This window comes from Tupaia chinensis, unplaced genomic scaffold (genome assembly GCF_000334495.1).
Source record: "Tupaia chinensis unplaced genomic scaffold, TupChi_1.0 Scaffold139833_1, whole genome shotgun sequence".
Classification (NCBI taxonomy): domain Eukaryota; kingdom Metazoa; phylum Chordata; class Mammalia; order Scandentia; family Tupaiidae; genus Tupaia; species Tupaia belangeri.
In genome coordinates, this window is record NW_006199712.1 from 3,297,450 (window position 1) to 3,317,248 (window position 19,799).

Consider the following 19,799-nt stretch of genomic DNA (forward strand, 5'->3'; position numbering starts at 1 on the left):
TAATGACAGATATTCTAGAAATTTCAGTATTATTGGGGTTTTAGTATTGGGTTAATGGTCTTTTTAATTTCTATGAAGTTCTTATTTGGAAGAACTTCTTCAAAAAGTCTTGTTTAGGAACCAGCAGACGGCATAATGGGTACATGGCTGGACTCCCATGTAGTTGACCGCAGTTTGAATCCTAGACCTAAGAAGAGGCTACCGCATGGCCATCTCCCTAGTAAGGGGCGGGGGATTTCTCTCTCCCTCTTTGGCAAGAGCTCATGCCCTATAGTAAAAAGAAAAAAAAGAGAAAAGGATGTGTAGTCTAATTTTAAATTCACAGTTTTTGTTTTTTAAAACAAATTTGACAGAGGGTACATGCACTCGCTGAAGAAAGAGAGAAAGTGTTAGAAAGCGCCCTCCCGTGGGTCACGGTCACACTGCAATCCATTCTTCTCCACTTCTCCTTTTCAGGATTTTGGGCACACACACACACACACACACACAAGAGAGCATGTTTCTCGAGCCAGGACTCTAACCACATAGACAGCCATGTGGGATCCAGCCATCGTAACCCTTTGGTGGTTAACCCCAAAACATGGCCTAAGAGAATTTTTAAATAACTCTTAAAATGGATTTTTTTTTTTTAGAGAGAGATTTTTGATACAGGGAACATGTGCTCACTGGAGAGTAAAAGAGACAAAGTGAGAAATCACCCCCCGGGGGAATGGCCACATCACAATCTGCTCTCCTCCATCCTCCTCTCCGGATTTTGGGCATGCGCACACGTACAGAAACTGAGGCCCTGACAGGTTATACAGTGTCAGGGGAGGGATAGGATCCCCATAGTTTCTTTTTTTAAAAGAGGTTTTTGCTATAGGGCACATGTGCTCATGGGATGGAGTGGGGGAAGAGATAGAGAGACAAAGAAAGTAAGAGGGAAAGTGAGAGCTCAACCCCCCACCAGGGAGAATGGCCAGTCTCAATCCTTTCTCCTTACTCTCCTCCCAGGATCTTGGGCACACACGCACACATGCCTGGTGTGAGTTTTAAGCCACCGGGTCCAGGACTCAAACCACTGGTCGGCCATGTGGGAGTCCAGTGACATAACCACTATGCCATCTGCTGGGCCCAAGAGTCCATCTTCTTAGTCACCATGCTCTATTGCTCTGTAGTAACAGTGATTTACTGTGTTGGTGACAGTAGCAGCTATGCACACATATTTTCGGAGTATGGTAAATATTTCAGTGACTGTCTTGCGGTATGTGGAAGCAATTTATCTTGCTGGGTTCCAAATAAATGGCTGTATCTCTTGGGGATCAGTCTAGAGTGATTAAAGTACGCTACGCATTTGAAGTTATTTTTGTAGTAGTATTAAGCAACATTCATTTAAACAGTTCTCCCAAAGGAAACAAAACAGCCAGGGAATCTTTCACTATCTTTATAACCTCATAATTCACTACAAATAAACAAATATGAAAACTCTATCAGTGAATTGCACATACTTTATGGAACTCTGAGGTTTTTTTAATAGCTTCCGATGATTTTAAGTTATCTTAAATCAAATCAATACTTTTTTAAATTTAATTTTATTTAGTATTATTAATTTATCATTTTTGCTATAGGGTATATGAGCTCACCAAAGAGGGTCAAAGGGAGAGAGAGAGGGAAGTAGGGAGGGAGAGACAGAAAGAGAAAAGTGAGAAAGCAAGTTGCTGGGTCTAGGACTCAAACCATGGTAGGCCATGTGGGAGTCCAGCACCTTAACCACTATGCCACCTGCAGGCCTCTAAAATCAATACTTTTTAAGAGGTAACTTCTGCCAATTTATGCTTTATCACTAGTATTTTTCTGGATTTTTTCCCCAAGAGCATATTTGCTCTAGTTGTACTGGATCATCAGAAAGTCATGACATATTTTTCTTTATTTTTCTATGCAAAAATGCATCATGACTTTTTCCAGTGACCCCATAATTTCCCCAGAATGCATCAACAGGGGAAAGAATAGGACTGAAAATATTTCTAACAACAGTGTTACTCGTACAGTGACCCATTTCCTATGTGTTATAGCCTGAAACTGTGGCCAGGATGCAATTTCACTAAATTCACTGTGATAACCAGTAAGAATTAAAACCTTCTCCCAAAGCCCTCAGCCTAGACCCTGATGAAGAAACAACACCTCGTTGTGCATGTTAACCTGGTCGTGCAACGCCTCTTGTCTTCACTGGCACAACCCGATTATTCCTCTATCTTCATTAGCATGGTCTTATTCTTCCAGGAATCTTTTTTTTTTCTTTAGAGAATTTTTGCTATAGGGCACGTGTGCTTGCCAAAGAGACAGAGGGAGACAGAGATGGGAAGATGATGGAGAGAGAGACAGAGACATTCCTGGGGGGATGGCCACACTACAATCCCTTCTTCTCCTTTCTCCTCTTGGGATTTTGGGCAAACACACATGTGCACCTGGTGTGAGTTTGAAGCCACTGGGTCCGAACCATGGTTGTCTACCTGAGAGTCCAGCGATGTAACTATTATGCCTTCTCCTGGTCCTTTTTATAGGAGTCTTGAGCCTAGACAAAGGTCTAATTGTTCACTGCAGGCACTACCCAAAAGACCCACTAACTTTTCAGCTTTGTCTCATCAACAGGGTGTGTTGGTGACATAAAGAACTAGCTTTAGAGGTTCATTTCATTTAAAAGTATTGGCTTGATAAGTGTATCAAATGTCTTACAAGCAATTGGCTTTAAAAAATAGGTTGAGGGGGCCAGCAGGTAGCATGGCAGTCATGTCACTGGACTTCCACATGGCCGACAAGTGATTCAAGTCCCAGACCTGCTGGTTTGAATATCATGCCGGACGCATGTGTGTGTATGTGTGCCCAAGATCCCAGGAGGAGAATAGAGGAGAGGGGATTGCCCTGTGGCCATCCCCCCTGAGGGGTGATTTTTCACTTTCCCTCCCACCATCTCTGTCTGTGTCTATCTGTCTGTCTCTCTCTCTCTCATGAGCATGCATAAACTAAGGCAAAACCCTCTAAAAAGTAAAAGCAGACTTTTGCTATAGGGCACATGTGCTCATGGGATGGAGTGGGGGAAGAGATAGAGAGACAAAGAAAGTAAGAGGGAAAGTGAGAGCTCAACCCCCCACCAGGGAGAATGGCCAGTCTCAATCCTTTCTCCTTACTCTCCTCCCAGGATCTTGGGCACACACGCACACATGCCTGGTGTGAGTTTTAAGCCACCGGGTCCAGGACTCAAACCACTGGTCGGCCATGTGGGAGTCCAGTGACATAACCACTATGCCATCTGCTGGGCCCAAGAGTCCATCTTCTTAGTCACCATGCTCTATTGCTCTGTAGTAACAGTGATTTACTGTGTTGGTGACAGTAGCAGCTATGCACACATATTTTCGGAGTATGGTAAATATTTCAGTGACTGTCTTGCGGTATGTGGAAGCAATTTATCTTGCTGGGTTCCAAATAAATGGCTGTATCTCTTGGGGATCAGTCTAGAGTGATTAAAGTACGCATTTGAAATTAAGTTATTTTTGTAGTAGTATTAAGCAACATTCATTTAAACAGTTCTCCCAAAGGAAACAGCGGAACCAGGGAATCTTTCACTATCTTTATAACCTCATAATTCACTACAAATAAACAAATATGAAAACTCTATCAGTGAATTGCACATACTTTATGGAACTCTGAGGTTTTTTTAATAGCTTCCGATGATTTTAAGTTATCTTAAATCAAATCAATACTTTTTTAAATTTAATTTTATTTAGTATTATTAATTTATCATTTTTGCTATAGGGTATATGAGCTCACCAAAGAGGGTCAAAGGGAGAGAGAGAGGGAAGTAGGGAGGGAGAGACAGAAAGAGAAAAGTGAGAAAGCAAGTTGCTGGGTCTAGGACTCAAACCATGGTAGGCCATGTGGGAGTCCAGCACCTTAACCACTATGCCACCTGCAGGCCTCTAAAATCAATACTTTTTAAGAGGTAACTTCTGCCAATTTATGCTTTATCACTAGTATTTTTCTGGATTTTTTCCCCAAGAGCATATTTGCTCTAGTTGTACTGGATCATCAGAAAGTCATGACATATTTTTCTTTATTTTTCTATGCAAAAATGCATCATGACTTTTTCCAGTGACCCCATAATTTCCCCAGAATGCATCAACAGGGGAAAGAATAGGACTGAAAATATTTCTAACAACAGTGTTACTCGTACAGTGACCCATTTCCTATGTGTTATAGCCTGAAACTGTGGCCAGGATGCAATTTCACTAAATTCACTGTGATAACCAGTAAGAATTAAAACCTTCTCCCAAAGCCCTCAGCCTAGACCCTGATGAAGAAACAACACCTCGTTGTGCATGTTAACCTGGTCGTGCAACGCCTCTTGTCTTCACTGGCACAACCCGATTATTCCTCTATCTTCATTAGCATGGTCTTATTCTTCCAGGAATCTTTTTTTTTTCTTTAGAGAATTTTTGCTATAGGGCACGTGTGCTTGCCAAAGAGACAGAGGGAGACAGAGATGGGAAGATGATGGAGAGAGAGACAGAGACATTCCTGGGGGGATGGCCACACTACAATCCCTTCTTCTCCTTTCTCCTCTTGGGATTTTGGGCAAACACACATGTGCACCTGGTGTGAGTTTGAAGCCACTGGGTCCGAACCATGGTTGTCTACCTGAGAGTCCAGCGATGTAACTATTATGCCTTCTCCTGGTCCTTTTTATAGGAGTCTTGAGCCTAGACAAAGGTCTAATTGTTCACTGCAGGCACTACCCAAAAGACCCACTAACTTTTCAGCTTTGTCTCATCAACAGGGTGTGTTGGTGACATAAAGAACTAGCTTTAGAGGTTCATTTCATTTAAAAGTATTGGCTTGATAAGTGTATCAAATGTCTTACAAGCAATTGGCTTTAAAAAATAGGTTGAGGGGGCCAGCAGGTAGCATGGCAGTCATGTCACTGGACTTCCACATGGCCGACAAGTGATTCAAGTCCCAGACCTGCTGGTTTGAATATCATGCCGGACGCATGTGTGTGTATGTGTGCCCAAGATCCCAGGAGGAGAATAGAGGAGAGGGGATTGCCCTGTGGCCATCCCCCCTGAGGGGTGATTTTTCACTTTCCCTCCCACCATCTCTGTCTGTGTCTATCTGTCTGTCTCTCTCTCTCTCATGAGCATGCATAAACTAAGGCAAAACCCTCTAAAAAGTAAAAGCAGACTGAGGGAGCCAGCCCATGGTGCAGTGGTTAAGGCAGCTGTATACCACATGGCTGGCTGTGCAGTTCAAATCCCAGATCTGGTGGATTGAGAAAAATGCTGGGCACATGTGCATGCATGCCCAAAATCCTGAAAGAAAACATAGAGGAGAAGGGACGGCAGCATAACCATTCCCCACTGAGGTTGCTTTCTCACTTTCCCTCTCTCTGTGTCTCTTATGAGTGCATCCACCCACTGAAAACTTTAAAAATGGATTGAGGGATAGTCTCTGTGCCACAGCAATAATGTACTCCTCAACAGAAGCTTGATCCTGCAAGTCAGTCAGGGTTCAAACCATTGGGTCAGCTGGCCTGAAATACACTGGGCATGTGCACAGTGCCCAAGATCTGACAGGCTAGAGTACTAGAGGAAAGGGATCATAGCATGGTCAGACCCTGTGGAGCATGGTCCCCTACCCTATACATGATAACCAGAATATACAGGGAACTCAAGTGATTTACCCAGAAAAAAAATGATTAACCCAGTTAAAAGATGGGAAAATGAGGTGACCAAAAATCCCTCTGAGGGAAACATATGAACAGCCAAAAAGCATATAAGGAAATGCTCAACATCTCTTATCATCAGGAAGATGCAAATGAAAATCACAATGACATACCACCTAACCCCTGTCAGTGGAACAGAGAAAGGATTTATTGCCTGTTGATAACATGTATAGTATTCTCAACTGGACTGGTCTGAGATGTATGTCACGTTGAGCAAATTCTCTTTACAAGTCAAATGATGTCTAGTGATAGAATGTTTAAAAATTAATAATAATAAAATGGAATTGAAAATATACACAGATGGTTTCTATTGTTTATGTTTTGATTAATTTCCCAACTCTTTACTAACAGTCTCAAATATGTACTGTGAATTTTCTTTCTTCTAATGCACACCACCTTGCACATTTTCATTTCTTATAAAGGTTCAGTTCCAGACTATTATACTTTTGTTACTGAGTTTTAGAGAGCTGTGCTCTCTGTAAGTTGTGTATTAGTAAGAATAAAGGCATGAATCATTGTGGAGGCTTCATCTTTATTTTATACATGATCACTTTTACTCAATTTGGAATGTGCAAATGATATTTATGTTTTCCCTACTTGAACTACTTTTCCCTACTTAAAATGTATTAAAGTTGGGACCAGCAGGTGGCATAATGTTTACATCACTGGACTCCTACATAGCCGACGACAGTTTGAGTCCTGGACCAGCAGCTTAAAACTCATGCCAGACACATGTGCATACATGCCCAAAATTCCAAGAGGAGAATGGAAGAGAAGGGACTGCAGCATGCCCATCCCCCTGCAGGGAGTGACTCCTCGCTTTCTGTCTGTTTCTATTTCTCTGGCAAGTGTACATGCCCTATAGCAAAAATCTCACTCTAAAAACAAAAATGTATTAAAGTAAAATTAAGGTCATATTAATGTGTATATGTTTGGATACTATGTAAGTATCAAGTAAGACATACATTCTTTGTACATATGTGAGTATATGAATCCGCACTAGAATCTTTCTGTATGCTGTAATGAATAGATTCAATTTCTTATAGTCAGTCTTGCATTAGTTTTAGGTCTTAAAATCACTACCATCTGTTTTGCAGTCTTATTCGTGTCATTAATTTTTCATTAAATGATATACAAGTATAAGATTGCAGCTCAGTACTACCCTGGGTAAAAGACAAAAGATGAGAAAGTATCTGGAATCATAAATGATCTTTGCCATCAATTACTTGATCTGGGCCTTTCCCTTGTTTTCCTAACTACTGTACATCATTCTCATCCTTCTTTTCTTTTTTCATACATCATTATAACAAACAAATCTATCATCGTAAGGTGAAAAACTATCTTACCAGTCTTTACAGTCTTTCACAAAGAATGTGACTTCTTTGGAAAAACTTTCATGTGAAACTAGTAGCATTCTAGCAGATCTATTCTCAGAGCTCTAAAATCCTGAAAGTCTTGTTTAAGACAGATTTAATATCTACTGGATCAGTTTGCCCCTTTTCAAAATTCCTAGTCTTTTCTCATTCCCCACTCGCACCCTCTCTCTCAACCATTCTAAAAGTATAGACTGTTACCCCCTATTTGTATTGAAGGAATAAAAATAAAACTGTATAACTGTTAGCCCCTTGGATGATTCTGTAGCTACTGCAAAACATGTACAAAATTTTTCTTTACTTTTTAATACACTGCATGTAAGAATTAAAAGTAAAACTAAACAGTAAATTTATAATGATAATAAGAAATGCTGTATTTCAGATTCAGTGCATAAAAACTTTGGGTGACACATGTATTCTAAAATTAAGATCGATATGAATAATTATGGATATTAGATGAAGATCCTAGCACAAGATGTGGAAGGAAATAATCTGGCAACTGCAACTGGAAGTGGGTTTCATCCAGAATAGCCTATTGGAAAGTGAGGGACAAGAAAGCCACGTAGTCAACATCCAGCTTTGAATTTGAATTGGACTTGGACTTGAGCAGTCCAAGACTATGGACTACTGCCTTAAAGGTCTACCTTCCCATAGAAGATGCTTAACAATTTTATCAAGTCAAAGACTGTACTTGCTACATGAAGGAAACTGCAATAGTTCAATTTTAATAACTACTCTTGTGACCACTCATTAAGCAGTTGGTACTATCTTCATACGAGACACACGTGATTAAGAGAATGAGCTGTCACTAGACCACTATTAGGACTATAACCTGGCTCTGGTACTGTGTAACCTGTTAGTGCCTATTTCCTCATCTGAAAAATCATAGTATACACATGTTGGGAAAAGTCAACAGGATAATTCATAATGTATTTAGAACAGTGACTGATAGCTACAAAGTAAATATTACCTACCCATTGGACGAGATATATATATTTTTTTTTTTTTTTAGATTGAGGATTATTTTTTGTTTTTCTTTCCTTTTTTTTTTTTGGAGAGGTTTTCGCTACAGGGTGAGTGCATTCACCAGAAAGATAGAGACAGACAGAGAGACAGAAAGCGAGAAATCACTCCCCAGGGGGGATGGTCACGCCACAATCTCTTCTCCTCCATTCTCCTCTAGGGATCTTGGGCACGCATGCACACGTGCCTGGCGTGAGTTTTAAGCCACCGGGTCCGGGATGCAAACCACAGTCGGCTACATGGGAGTCCAGCAACATAGCCATTACACTAACTGCTGGTCCCTTGGACGAGAGATTTTTGAAAAAATCAGTGTAACTATAAACTCCTGGACTTTAAAAATCTCTCTATGGAGAAGCTAACTACAGAACAATCTATTACAAAAAAAAGTTAAAAATTCTGTGAAATTGTAAAATGTAACAAAACTATGCAGTGTTTTTTCCAATTATCCAGAAGAACACAACATCAAAAGAATCTTTATTAATAAAATAACTCAATAATTCAATCATATAAATTGAATATGATCAAAGAAGTTAATCCAGAGTATTCTGAATCTTAATTTTATTCATTACAAAATTCAGCTAAATTTTTAATTAATAAGATCCTACTTTTATAGGAAAATAAAATCATGTTAAATCAAAGGTTTAACCTGGGCCAAAATATCTAATAAAGGCCTTACGTTTCACATAATAGTAGCATGAATACTAGCAAAGGGCAAAGACTTACAGAGATGGTGAAGGGAGTGAGTTTTTTCTTATTAATGGCTCTTTCATCGATTGTATCTGGTTCAGATAAGTTGATCATTTTGCTGAGGAGAAAATAGGAATAATTTAGTTTAAGACTCCCAGAAGTGTTTTTCCATTTTTTAAGGTACCAGGGGGCACACACACTCTTGAGAGACAAAGAGACAGAGAGAGAGGGAGAGGGAAAAAGCACCCCTCCACGGCATGTGGTCATGCTGCAATTCCTTCTCCCTTTCTCCAAACTGTCAGGACTTTGGGAATACACACACATGTGCTCAGGCTTGCTTCTCAAGCTGCCGGGTCCAGGACAAAACCACACAGTCAGTTATGCGAAATCTGCTCCCTTAACTACCAGGCTACTAAGATGGCTCCAGAAATGGTTTTATTTTTGCAAACAGTCGAAGTCGTTAAATTCTCAAAAGTAATAGCAATCCCTTTTTTCCCTTTGCTTTTGCTGGGGGGAGGGAAGGGGGAGTTGTGTGTAAAATCACTCCCCAGTGGGATGGCCACACTGCAATCACTTCTCCTCTACTCTCCTCTTGGGATTTTGGGCACACATGCACACATGCTCAGTGTGATTTTCAAGCCTCTGGGTCAAGGACTCAAATGGTGCAGTTGGCCCTGTGAGATCCAGTGCCTTCAACTCCATGCCAGCTGCTTACCCAGCAATCCATTTCTTTAAAATATTAAACTAATTCATGTCAGGAACTTAATTTTTGAAATCGAAGAAAACCTTTGCTATCCTAAATAGATCACTCATTACAGTAGTCATCTTAGCATTCATTCCTAATTGTTAAAATCGTCTTGCATTTTCTTTATGTGCATCTTGCAATTTTCACATTCCTGAAATGAAACAAATTCTTTAGAAGCCAAGTTTTATAAAGTAGTATCAATCCTGTTGAAATTACTGTTGTTGCAGAAAAATAGGGAGCCAGAAACATTACCTAATACTTCAATCATTTGAACTTCAATCTTTTCATTTCTTTTAAAATAAATTAATACATTGGTCCAGCCCTGTACCATGATGGTTAAGGGAGCCAGACCCTGCATGACTGACCAGTTTGAATCCCAAACCCAGTGGCTTGAAAACCACACCAGGTGCATGTGTACCCATGCTCAAAATCTGCAGCACAATCAGGCCCCACCAGGGGGTGTTTCTCCCCCTCTCTTTGGCGAGCACATGTGCCCTCTAGCAAAAATACTGGATTGTCGGAAAAGTCATGATGTATTATTTCTATGAAAAAATGTATCATGACTTTTCCAACAACTCAATAGAAAAAAAAAATGAAAAAAGATACTCATTTTATTAATAGGAATTTTTCTACAAGTGAGAGACAGAGGATTAGATTTATAGTTTATACTATACAGAATGTCCTAAAAGCTGATATCTTATACTTGAAGGTTGGTTTTAATTTTTTTTTCCTTTTAAAGTAAGACATGAAAAAAGACTAAAGAAAATGTGCCAAAATGTTGACAGTTAAATATGCATGATAAGAATTTTTTTTATATTTTTTATTTTCGGAGAGCTTTTTGCTTTAGGGTGTGTGCGCCCACCAGAAAGACAGAGACAGACAGAAAGACAGGAAGCAAGAAATAAGGGACCAGCAATTAGCATAATGGCTATGTTGCTGGACTCCCATGTAGTGAAGCACGGTTTGAGTCCCAGACCCAGTGGCTTAAACTCACATCAGGCGTGTGTGCATGTGTGCCCAAGATCTCGAGAGGAGAATGGAAGAGAAGGGATTGTGGTATGGCCATTCCCCCTGGGGGGTGATTTGTCGCTTTCTATCTCTCTGTCTCTCTCTGTCTTTCTGGCAAGCACATGCACCCTATAGCATAAACCTCTCCAAAAAAAAAAAGAAAGAAAGCGAGAAACCACCTCCTGGGGGTGGGGGGGGGATGGCCATGCCGCAATCCCTTCTCCATTCACCTCTCAGAATCTTGGGCACACACACACGAGTGCCTGGCATAAGTTTAAGCCACCGGGTCCGGGACTTGAACCATGGTTAACTACATGGGAGTCCAGCGACATAGCCATTATACCAACTGCTGGTCCCCCAGTAAGAATATTTTTAATGGCTATTTTTTCATAAGTTTTCTGATTGTTTAGCATTTATTTATTTATTTATTTGGTGTGATTTTTAAGTTGCTAGGTCCAGGTTTTGAACCACAGTCAGTCATGTGGGAATCCAACACCTAATCACTACAGCACCTGGTGGCCCCAGTATTTTTATAATTTTTTAATTTAAAAAAATAAAAAATCTGCTTCATACAAAGACGTATGCTAGGATTACAGTATATGTGACAAGGACAAAGATATTCCCTTAGGGAGTTCACAATCTAGTGAGCAGAAACATCTTATAAACACCCAATGACAGCACAAGGCTGAATTAAAACAGTTTTCATTTGGGTACGAATAAAGCATATCTTCCTTTCATATTTCCTCATGTTTCTGTCCCAGTCAATAACCAATACTCCCCTATTGGGAAGTGAAAAAAGAAATTCTGTGAACATTTTTAAATGCATCAGAGGAATAACTCAAAAATTTCCTGACATTACAATGGTAACAGATTAAAAAAAAAAAAACCTAGAAAAATAAGAGATTGTATTTGAAGGAAAATTTTGGAAAACAAATAATATTTAATATTTTACAAATCCTTCAAGGCTTAAGTACCTACTGATTCTAAAAGACAACATAATCACTTAATTGCAGTTTTGATGGAAAGTTCATCAACAAGGACAGATAAGAGCATAGCTCCTATAACCAGATGTTCGACTCACCAAAAAAGGATGCCATCTGCAAGTGATTTGAAAAGACTGCCGTCATTGGGATTCATGGGTATAAGATGTTTACAGTCAGGGTCATTCTCCAGGGCTTTGTTTATCCAGTTAACAAAAGCCACTTTTTCTTCCTCTGGAAACAGAAAAATCTTAGTAGGCAAAACTCATTTCATAAAATTTATTGCACTATGAAACATACTTTTAAGTTTTTGCTTGAAAATAACTCAGTACAACCAAGAGGAATTGGCACAAGCAGTAGGGCATCAACGCACAGGCTGGGGGTACACAGGAAGCCTGGGAGTGGATCCCAGACCAACCTGAACAGACCAGCTCATGTAATTACATGTAATTACAATCACATGTTCCATTGTAATCCTAGCTAACCGGGAAGCTGGGCAAAGAATCACAATCTCTGTCTCTTCCCTTCTTCTTCCTTCTCCCCCTCTTTCACTAATAAATAAAAGTTAATACTATTGGGACCAGCAGATGGCATAATGGTTATGTCTCTGGACTCCCACAGAGTCGACTGTAGTTCAAGTCCCAGACTTGGCAGCTTAAACTCACACCACGTGCATGTGTGTGTGTGTGCCCAAAATGCTGAGAGGAGAATGGACAAAGAGGGATTGTGGTGTGGCCATCCACCCGGGGGCGAGGCGGGAGGATTTTTCTCTTTCTATCTCTCTGTGTCTCTTTTTGTCTCTCGAGTGAGCACACGCACCCTATAGCAAAAATCTCTCTTTAAAAAAAAGTTAATGATTATTTTTAAAACTCTAGTAAAATACTAAGGGAGATTTAAGAAAAGGAGAAGGGGAGTTCATTCCACTTCTTTTCATCAGATGTATTAGGGGAGAAAAAAGTAGATATCTAAAATAAGCACAATAAATATTTGGTTGGATTCCAAAATCTTCCCAAATATTTATTGCTTCTGAAAGCTAATGGCTCAGAAGGCATCAGATGGTAAATATATTTATATGTAAGGAAAAAACAGAAGTTACAAATATCTAAGGCAATAGATTTCGACCTCTAAAAAAGACTTTTCAAGTGTTATGACTTTTGGCTTACAAGAGAAGTAGTGAATTTGATCAAGCTAGTCACACGAATGAAGCAGCTCGATTTCTGTGGAATTTTTGCTATTAGAAAACTGACACAAATCTAGATGTTTGCATGAAATGATCAACATCTCAGTACGAAACTTCTAGTGTGGATACATTGATCTCTAGACAGAAAATGTTGGACCACACGGTGGGGAAAACAGGAAGGCATTTAAAATAAAACTGTTCTACAGCTTTATGATTATTCTTTAAATAAAAAAATCATTTAGCAGGGACCAGTGGGTGGCGTGGTGGTTAAGGCACTGGACACTCTCACGTGGCCAATGACGGTTGCATCCCAGACCTGGTGGCTTGCTTTCTCACTATAATTCTCTCTCTCTCTCTCTCTCTCTGTCATTCTCTGGTCAAATTTAAAAAAATGAATAAATAAATAAAATTAAATAATTATTTTAAAAAAATCATTTAGACATATTAAGCTGGCCTTCCCCATTATTGCCTCAGTCCCAGAATCAGGCACTTTTCCTTATGGCGTACTTGGGATGTACTTCCCCAAATTTAATCCATCACACAGAGTCGGTAAAGACATAAACATTTAATAGTATTTATCCTTCGTACATATCAGAGTCTGCCCTCTTAATTTTGTTTATTTAATATGCATATGTCCTTAGAGGGACTAAATGATCTAGGGATTTAAAGATCACTATGATACTGTATACTGTACCTGCCATCAAGGAATTTTTAGCATAATGATAAAGTAGATATTCAAAGAAATATAACGGAAGACAAATACCCACCACTAGAGAGATAAATGCGATGTTTTACAGATTTAGTAAGAATGAAATCGTCGCTTCTGGTTAGGGTGATCAAGAAAAGACTTTATGGGGACCAGCAGTTAGTGTAATGGTGATATCGCTGGACTACCATGTAGCTGACCACGGTTCGAGTCCTGGACCCGGTGGCTTAAACTCACACCAGGTGTGTGTGCATGCGTAACCAAGATCCCAAGAGGAGAATGGAGAAGGGATGGCAGCGTGGCCATCCTCCCTGGGGGATGTTTTCTTGCTTTCTGTCTCTCTGTCTCTCTCTGTCTTTCTGGTGAGTGCGTGCGCCCTATAGCAAAAACCTCTCAAAAAAAAAAAAAAAAGACTTTATGGAGGAGGTATCATTTGCAAGGTGGTTTTCAATAGGTGGAAATAGGCAAGGAAAGGGATGTTCCAGGAATAGGATCCATGAATGAGATACCACATCACAACCTCTTGGAAGGCTGTTTTTTCTGTTTTTCTTTTTTTTTTTTTCTTTCTTTTTTTTTTTTTTTTTTTTGGGGGGGTTTTTTTTGCTATAGGGCGCGTGCGCTCGTCACACAGACAGAGAGAGAAATAGAGACAGAAAGCGAGAAATCACCCCCCAGGGGGGATGGTCACGCCGCAATCCCTTCTCCTCCATTCTCCTCTCGGGATCTTGGGCACGTACGCACACGCGCCTGGCGTGAGTTTTAAGCCACTGGGTCCAGGACGCGAACCGCGGTCAACTATGTGGGAGTCCAGCGACATAGCCATTACACTAACTGCTGGTTCCCTTGGAAGGCTGTTTTTAAAAACAAACAAAAAACTGGGGGGAGACGGTAACGAGTATAGGCAAGCACTGAAGAAATGTGGGCCTTCGCGCAGTGCTAGTTGGAATGTAAAATGGTGCAACACTTTGGAGAGTTTGGCAGTTCTTTAAAATGTCACACAAAGTATCACCAAAAGATCCAGCAATTCTACAACTATACCTATGAGAATTAAAAACACCTGTTGGGGGGCCAGGTGGTAGCGCAGTGGAAATGCAAGTGGACCCCCATGGCAGAGGTCCTGGGTTCACGTCCTGGCACTTCTTTGAGCATCCCAAATGTGTGTATGCATGTGCCCGTGATTAGGTCACCTGACACAGGGTGGATGCCTGTCTCCCTTTTTGTCTCTCTCATGGAAGAAATAAATTTCGAAGAAAAAGTTCACACAAAATGTGTCCATGAATTTTTGTTTCTTTTTTGCCTTTTTTTTTTTTTTTAAGAAAAAAAAAGCCATAATAGCCAAAAAGTAGAAACAACCAAATGCCCATCAGCTGATGAAGGGATAAACGCAATGCAGTACTGCCCAGAAATTGGAATATTCAGCAGTGAAAGAGAATGAATTATGATATATGCAACAACATGGATTGCACCCTGAAAATATTATGCCAGCAAAACCTGTCAAATGAAAGGTCATTAAAGTACGATTCCAGCTATATTAATTTTCTAGTGTAGAAAATCTACAGAAATAGAAAGTAGATTCATGGCTGCAAAGGCCTTAGGAAGGGAGAAACGGGGAGTGACTACTTTGAGTATGGGCTTTCTCTTTGGTGTAATGAAGAGTATTCTAAATAGTGATGATAAATGCACAACTCTGTGACTATATGAATTGTACACTTTAAAAGGACAAATTTCATGGTATATCAATTACATCTCAATAAAGCTGCTATATTTTGAAGGCATTAAATGCTTCATATCCTGGGGTTGGCAGGTGTCACGGTGGTTAAAGGCACTGGACTCCCACATGGCCAATCATGGTTCAAGTCCCAGACCTGGTAGCTTCCTTACTTTTTCTCCCTATGTCTCTCTCTAGTCAAATTGGAAAATAATAATAATAGCAAATAAAGTTAAAATAATTCTTCTGGAAAAAAAAAAAAAGGTTCTATATCCTGTTCTAGATAATAGTTACATGGGTTAAAGCCATATAAGAATAGTATGTTTTTGGACCAGCAGATGGCGCAATGGCTACATTGCTCAACTCCCATGTAGTGGACCACAGTTCAAGTCCTGGATCCATTGACTGAAAACTCACACGGGGCACGTGTGTGTGCATGCCCAAGATCCTGAGAGGAGAATGGAGGAGAAGGGATTGTGGCATGGCCATCCCCCCTGGGGGGTCATTTCTCGCTTTCTGTCTCTCCCTGTCTTTCCAGCAAATGCATGCACTCTATAGCAAAAACCTCTCCAAAAAAAAAAAATAGTATGCTTTTATGCACTTTACTACATGTATGACATACCTCAGTAAACACATTTAGGAAATAACCATGGTGATAGACATCAGGAAAGTTGTTTGCTCTGGGGAGGAATAAGAAGCATCGGGAGCTACTTGGGGTGGTGGAAATGAAGAAAATACCCTATTACATATCTTGATCAGGTTGGCAGCTACATGCATATGCACGTAAAAATTCACTGGGCTGTACATTTAAGACTACAGCATGCTTCCTGAATATATATTATACTTCAGTAAAAAGTTGCGGCTTTAGGGTACCAGCTGGTGGGGTGGAGGTTTAGGCAGCTGGATCCTGCATAGCCAAGTCCATGGTTCTAGTCCCGGACCCGATCGCTTGAAAATCATGCCAGGCACATGTGTGTGCATACCCAAAATCCCAAGAGACTGGAGGAGAAGGCACTGTGGCATGACCATCCCTCTGAGAGTGATTTCTCTCGTTCTTTCTCTCTCTCTCCCCCCAGCAAGCACACATGCCCTATGGCAAAAAACTGAAAGAAAAAGTTGGGGTTTTTTTGTTTGCTTCTTTTTTGCCTTTTTTTTTTTTTCTGAAAAAAAAAAGAAAGAAAAAGCCTCGTAGGGGACTAACAGGTGGCACAATGGTTAAGGTGAACTCTCACATGGCCAACCATGGTCTGAGTCCCAGACCTGGCAGCTTGAAACTCACACCAGATGTGTGTTCATTCTGAAAAGAGAATGGAGGAGAAGGGTTTGTGGCATGGCCATCTCCCCTGGGGGGAGGGGTGATTTCTCACTTTCTGCCTCTCTGTCGCTCTAGCAAGCACACATGCCCTATGGCAAAAATATTCTCTCTCTCAAAAAAAAAAAAAAAAGCCATTTCCATTTAATACAATGTACAGGTAGAAATTAAGTTAAAGGGTAAAAATATCTTTCAGAAAGTGAAGGTACTACTTATAGACCACTACTTTTACTATTACTTTACTAGTGGAAAAGAAAAAAAATACAAGAAACTTTGAGTATATTGTTAAATAAAAATCCAATTAGGAAGGCAGAAAATCAAGAAGGTAATTAACAGATTCAGATCTCAAAGAAAGCCCAAGAGAAAAAAAGTATAGGATATTTGGTCAAAATTTTAAAACCATAGTTCTACTTATGTTCATACAGATAAAAGGAACAAGATGTTCTTAGACATCTTGACCCTGAAAAATAAGTTTAACTTGAGGCAAGACATCTCATCTTAAGAGTGAATATGATTCCAGATTTCTCACTGGAATCTATCAGATGAAGCAAATCTGGTGCCGTGGGCCCTGGCCACTTAGCTGAGTGATAAAAGATGAGTCAGGGATCTTAGCTCTTGGAAAATGGAAGGGAAAAATCCTTATAATAAAGTCTTTCTTATTTTTTAAAGAGAGAAGTTTGTTTTTGGTAGTGTTGTTGTTTTTTAATAGGTATATGCTGGAGAGACAGAGAAAGAGAGAAATCACTCCCCAGGAGGGATGACCACACAGCAATCCCTACTCCTCTCAGGATTTGGGGCACACTCGCACACACATCCGGTGTGAGTTTTAAGCCACCGGGTCCAGGATTTGAACCACGGTCGGCTACATGGGAGACCAGCGATGTAAACATTACACCATCTGCTGATCCCCCTTATAATAAACCTTTCTACCATTCCTAGAACAGGCCTAAAAGAAAGCCACCTCACCAGTCAGGATGAAAAACCCATCTGTAAATCATTATCAAGCACACCTAAGACTGAAAAAGAGACAACTTGGTTGTGGTGTTTTTTTGTTTTGTTTTGTTTTATTTTTTTATCTTTGATGTCCACTGAGCCTGACACTTAGTAATGAGCTTCTTTACTTTCTCATTTTGATATCTCTGAAACTGAGATGCTTTTCAAAGTTGATGGCATGTTATAACTTAGTCTGTGGTATTTTTCTCTTTCCATGGTACATACAATGACACCATGAACACACAATGAATAACATCTTAGATTTGATTAACGATAGAACTTACTGAATTAATCGATGACTAAACGATCAAATTTCGAGGGGTAGGTTACCTGAATAAGAATGCTGAGTGCCTTCACTGGAAATGGATGAAGTTCCTCCAATAGCAGTAATCCCTTCTCTCTTGTTAATTATTTTTCGGAATGTTTTGCTGATATCTTTGCTTTTTAACTCTTGCATCAGCTGGAATGGAATATAAGAAAAATTGAGCCTTGATCAAATACTCATTAAAAAAAAAACTAGTGATATGAAGAAAATTCATTTAGACTAATTTACTTATTTGAAATGACACCAAAATAAAATTAATTGGTGTTCTAACATCTACTGCTTCTGTACACAGATAACTCTCATGTCATTTTACCAGTAGCATAAAACCAACAAATGATTACACCCAACCACTGGAGCAAACTTTGTTATAACTAAGCTTAAATTGAGCACGTTGATCTTATACTTAACTTTCCATGGTCGTCTGCACTAAAAACCTAAGAAATATATAATAGAATGATAAAATAATAGAATAATAAAAGATAAAAGAATGTCTTTTTTTTGGAGAGGTTTTTGCTATAAGGCGTGTGCGCTCTCCAGAAAGACAGAGAAGGAGAGAGAGAGACAGAAAGCAAGAAATCACCGCCCCCCCCAGGGGAGATGGTCACACCACAATTCCTTCTCCTCCACTCTCGTCTCAGGATCTTGGGCACACACGCACACGCACCTGGCGTGAGTTTAAGCCACAGGTCCAGGCCTCGAACTGTAGTCAACTACATGGGAGTCCAGCGAATAGCCATTACGCCAACTGCTGGTCCCCTAGTCACAACGTTTTCAGTCGCTTAAAAGTACTGGTCATCTCTAAAGCCACAGGACCTCTACACGTGCTGTCATCTCTACCTACCTCCTACATCACCGATTCCTTCCAGTCGACTTTACCTGTTAATATCTTCAGATCTCAGTTGTCTTCACTTCAGGGATACCTTGCCTTGAGTCCCTAGGTTCTCCAGCATCCCTCTAAGTTCGAATGCTTCTAATACAAACTGTACCCCTCTGTCATAGCAATTACCATACTTGTTAGCTTTTATCTATCTGTGTCATATGTCTTCCTCACCACATGTAATTCCAGGAAAGCAAGGGCTATGTCTTTCTTTTGCTCATGTTAGTCATGGCATCTAGCAAAGTTTCTGGGAACAGTTGACATACTTGCTTAGTGAATAAAGAATGTAAAAGCAGACCATTTATATTTCATAAATACTTATGCAATTATATTAATGATCAATAAGCACTGAATTGAACAGTAGTTATTTTAAGTATTCACTACTATTATCTAAACATGAAGTCTATTCTAACAATTTCAGAATAATTTTTCCTCTGTTCTATAAATTATTTGTGGAATTTTGTTTCATTAATAATTACTGTTATAATCATCTTTTTATTTTTTGTTGTTGTTTTGTTTTGTTTTGTTATAGGGTACATACACTTGCCAGGGGGAGAGAGAGAGGAGGCAAGGGAGTGAGAAATCCCCACCCCTGGGGGATGATTACGCTGCAGCTCCTTCTCCTCCAGTTTCCTCTTGGGATTTTGTACACAGATGCACACGTAGCTGGCGTGATTTTCAAGCTGCCAGGTCTGGCACTTGAACCACAGAGCGGCAGTGTGGGATCCAGCTTCCTTAATCTCTATGCCACCTGCTGGCCCCACCACCATCGTTTTAAAGCTGTGCTTTTTCTGGCTTCTGCAGGTATAACTCGCCAAAGCTAGTGATAACATTATTGAAATTCTGCTTGAAGCGAAATAATCAATAGCCCAGAGAGGCTTAGATTACTTACTGACACAAACTCTTCAAAACTGATTTTGCCGTCTTTGTTGTTGTCAGCAACTGCTAGAATTTTCTCCACGATCTCGCGCACCTTGTAGCCAGGCAGAGGAAGACTTGCTTCCTTAAACAGGTCCTGAAGTTCATAGTCACTTACGTACCCACTGTTGTCAATATCTGTAAAGAAATATTTCATTTGTGTTTTTTCCTAAAGATGTGCACTCCAAAGGCCATTTCAGAAATTCACA

The 19,799-nt window shown here is 40.0% G+C and overlaps 1 protein-coding gene across 3 annotated transcripts in view; it reads right to left on the reverse strand.

Moving 5' to 3' along the window:
- The window catches only part of PLS1 (plastin 1), a 111,300-nt gene that overhangs the window by 34,362 nt on the left and 57,139 nt on the right, over window positions 1-19,799 (reverse strand). For all 3 annotated transcript variants that reach the window (XM_006162301.3, XM_014593191.2, XM_027765876.1), the window contains exons 3-6: window positions 19,565-19,728; window positions 17,801-17,930; window positions 11,673-11,805; window positions 8,875-8,956 (exon numbers count right to left, since the gene is read on the reverse strand). In XM_006162301.3, the coding sequence (XP_006162363.1) occupies window positions 8,875-8,956; window positions 11,673-11,805; window positions 17,801-17,930; window positions 19,565-19,728 (509 nt within the window). The remainder of the gene's footprint in view (window positions 1-8,874; window positions 8,957-11,672; window positions 11,806-17,800; window positions 17,931-19,564; window positions 19,729-19,799) is intronic.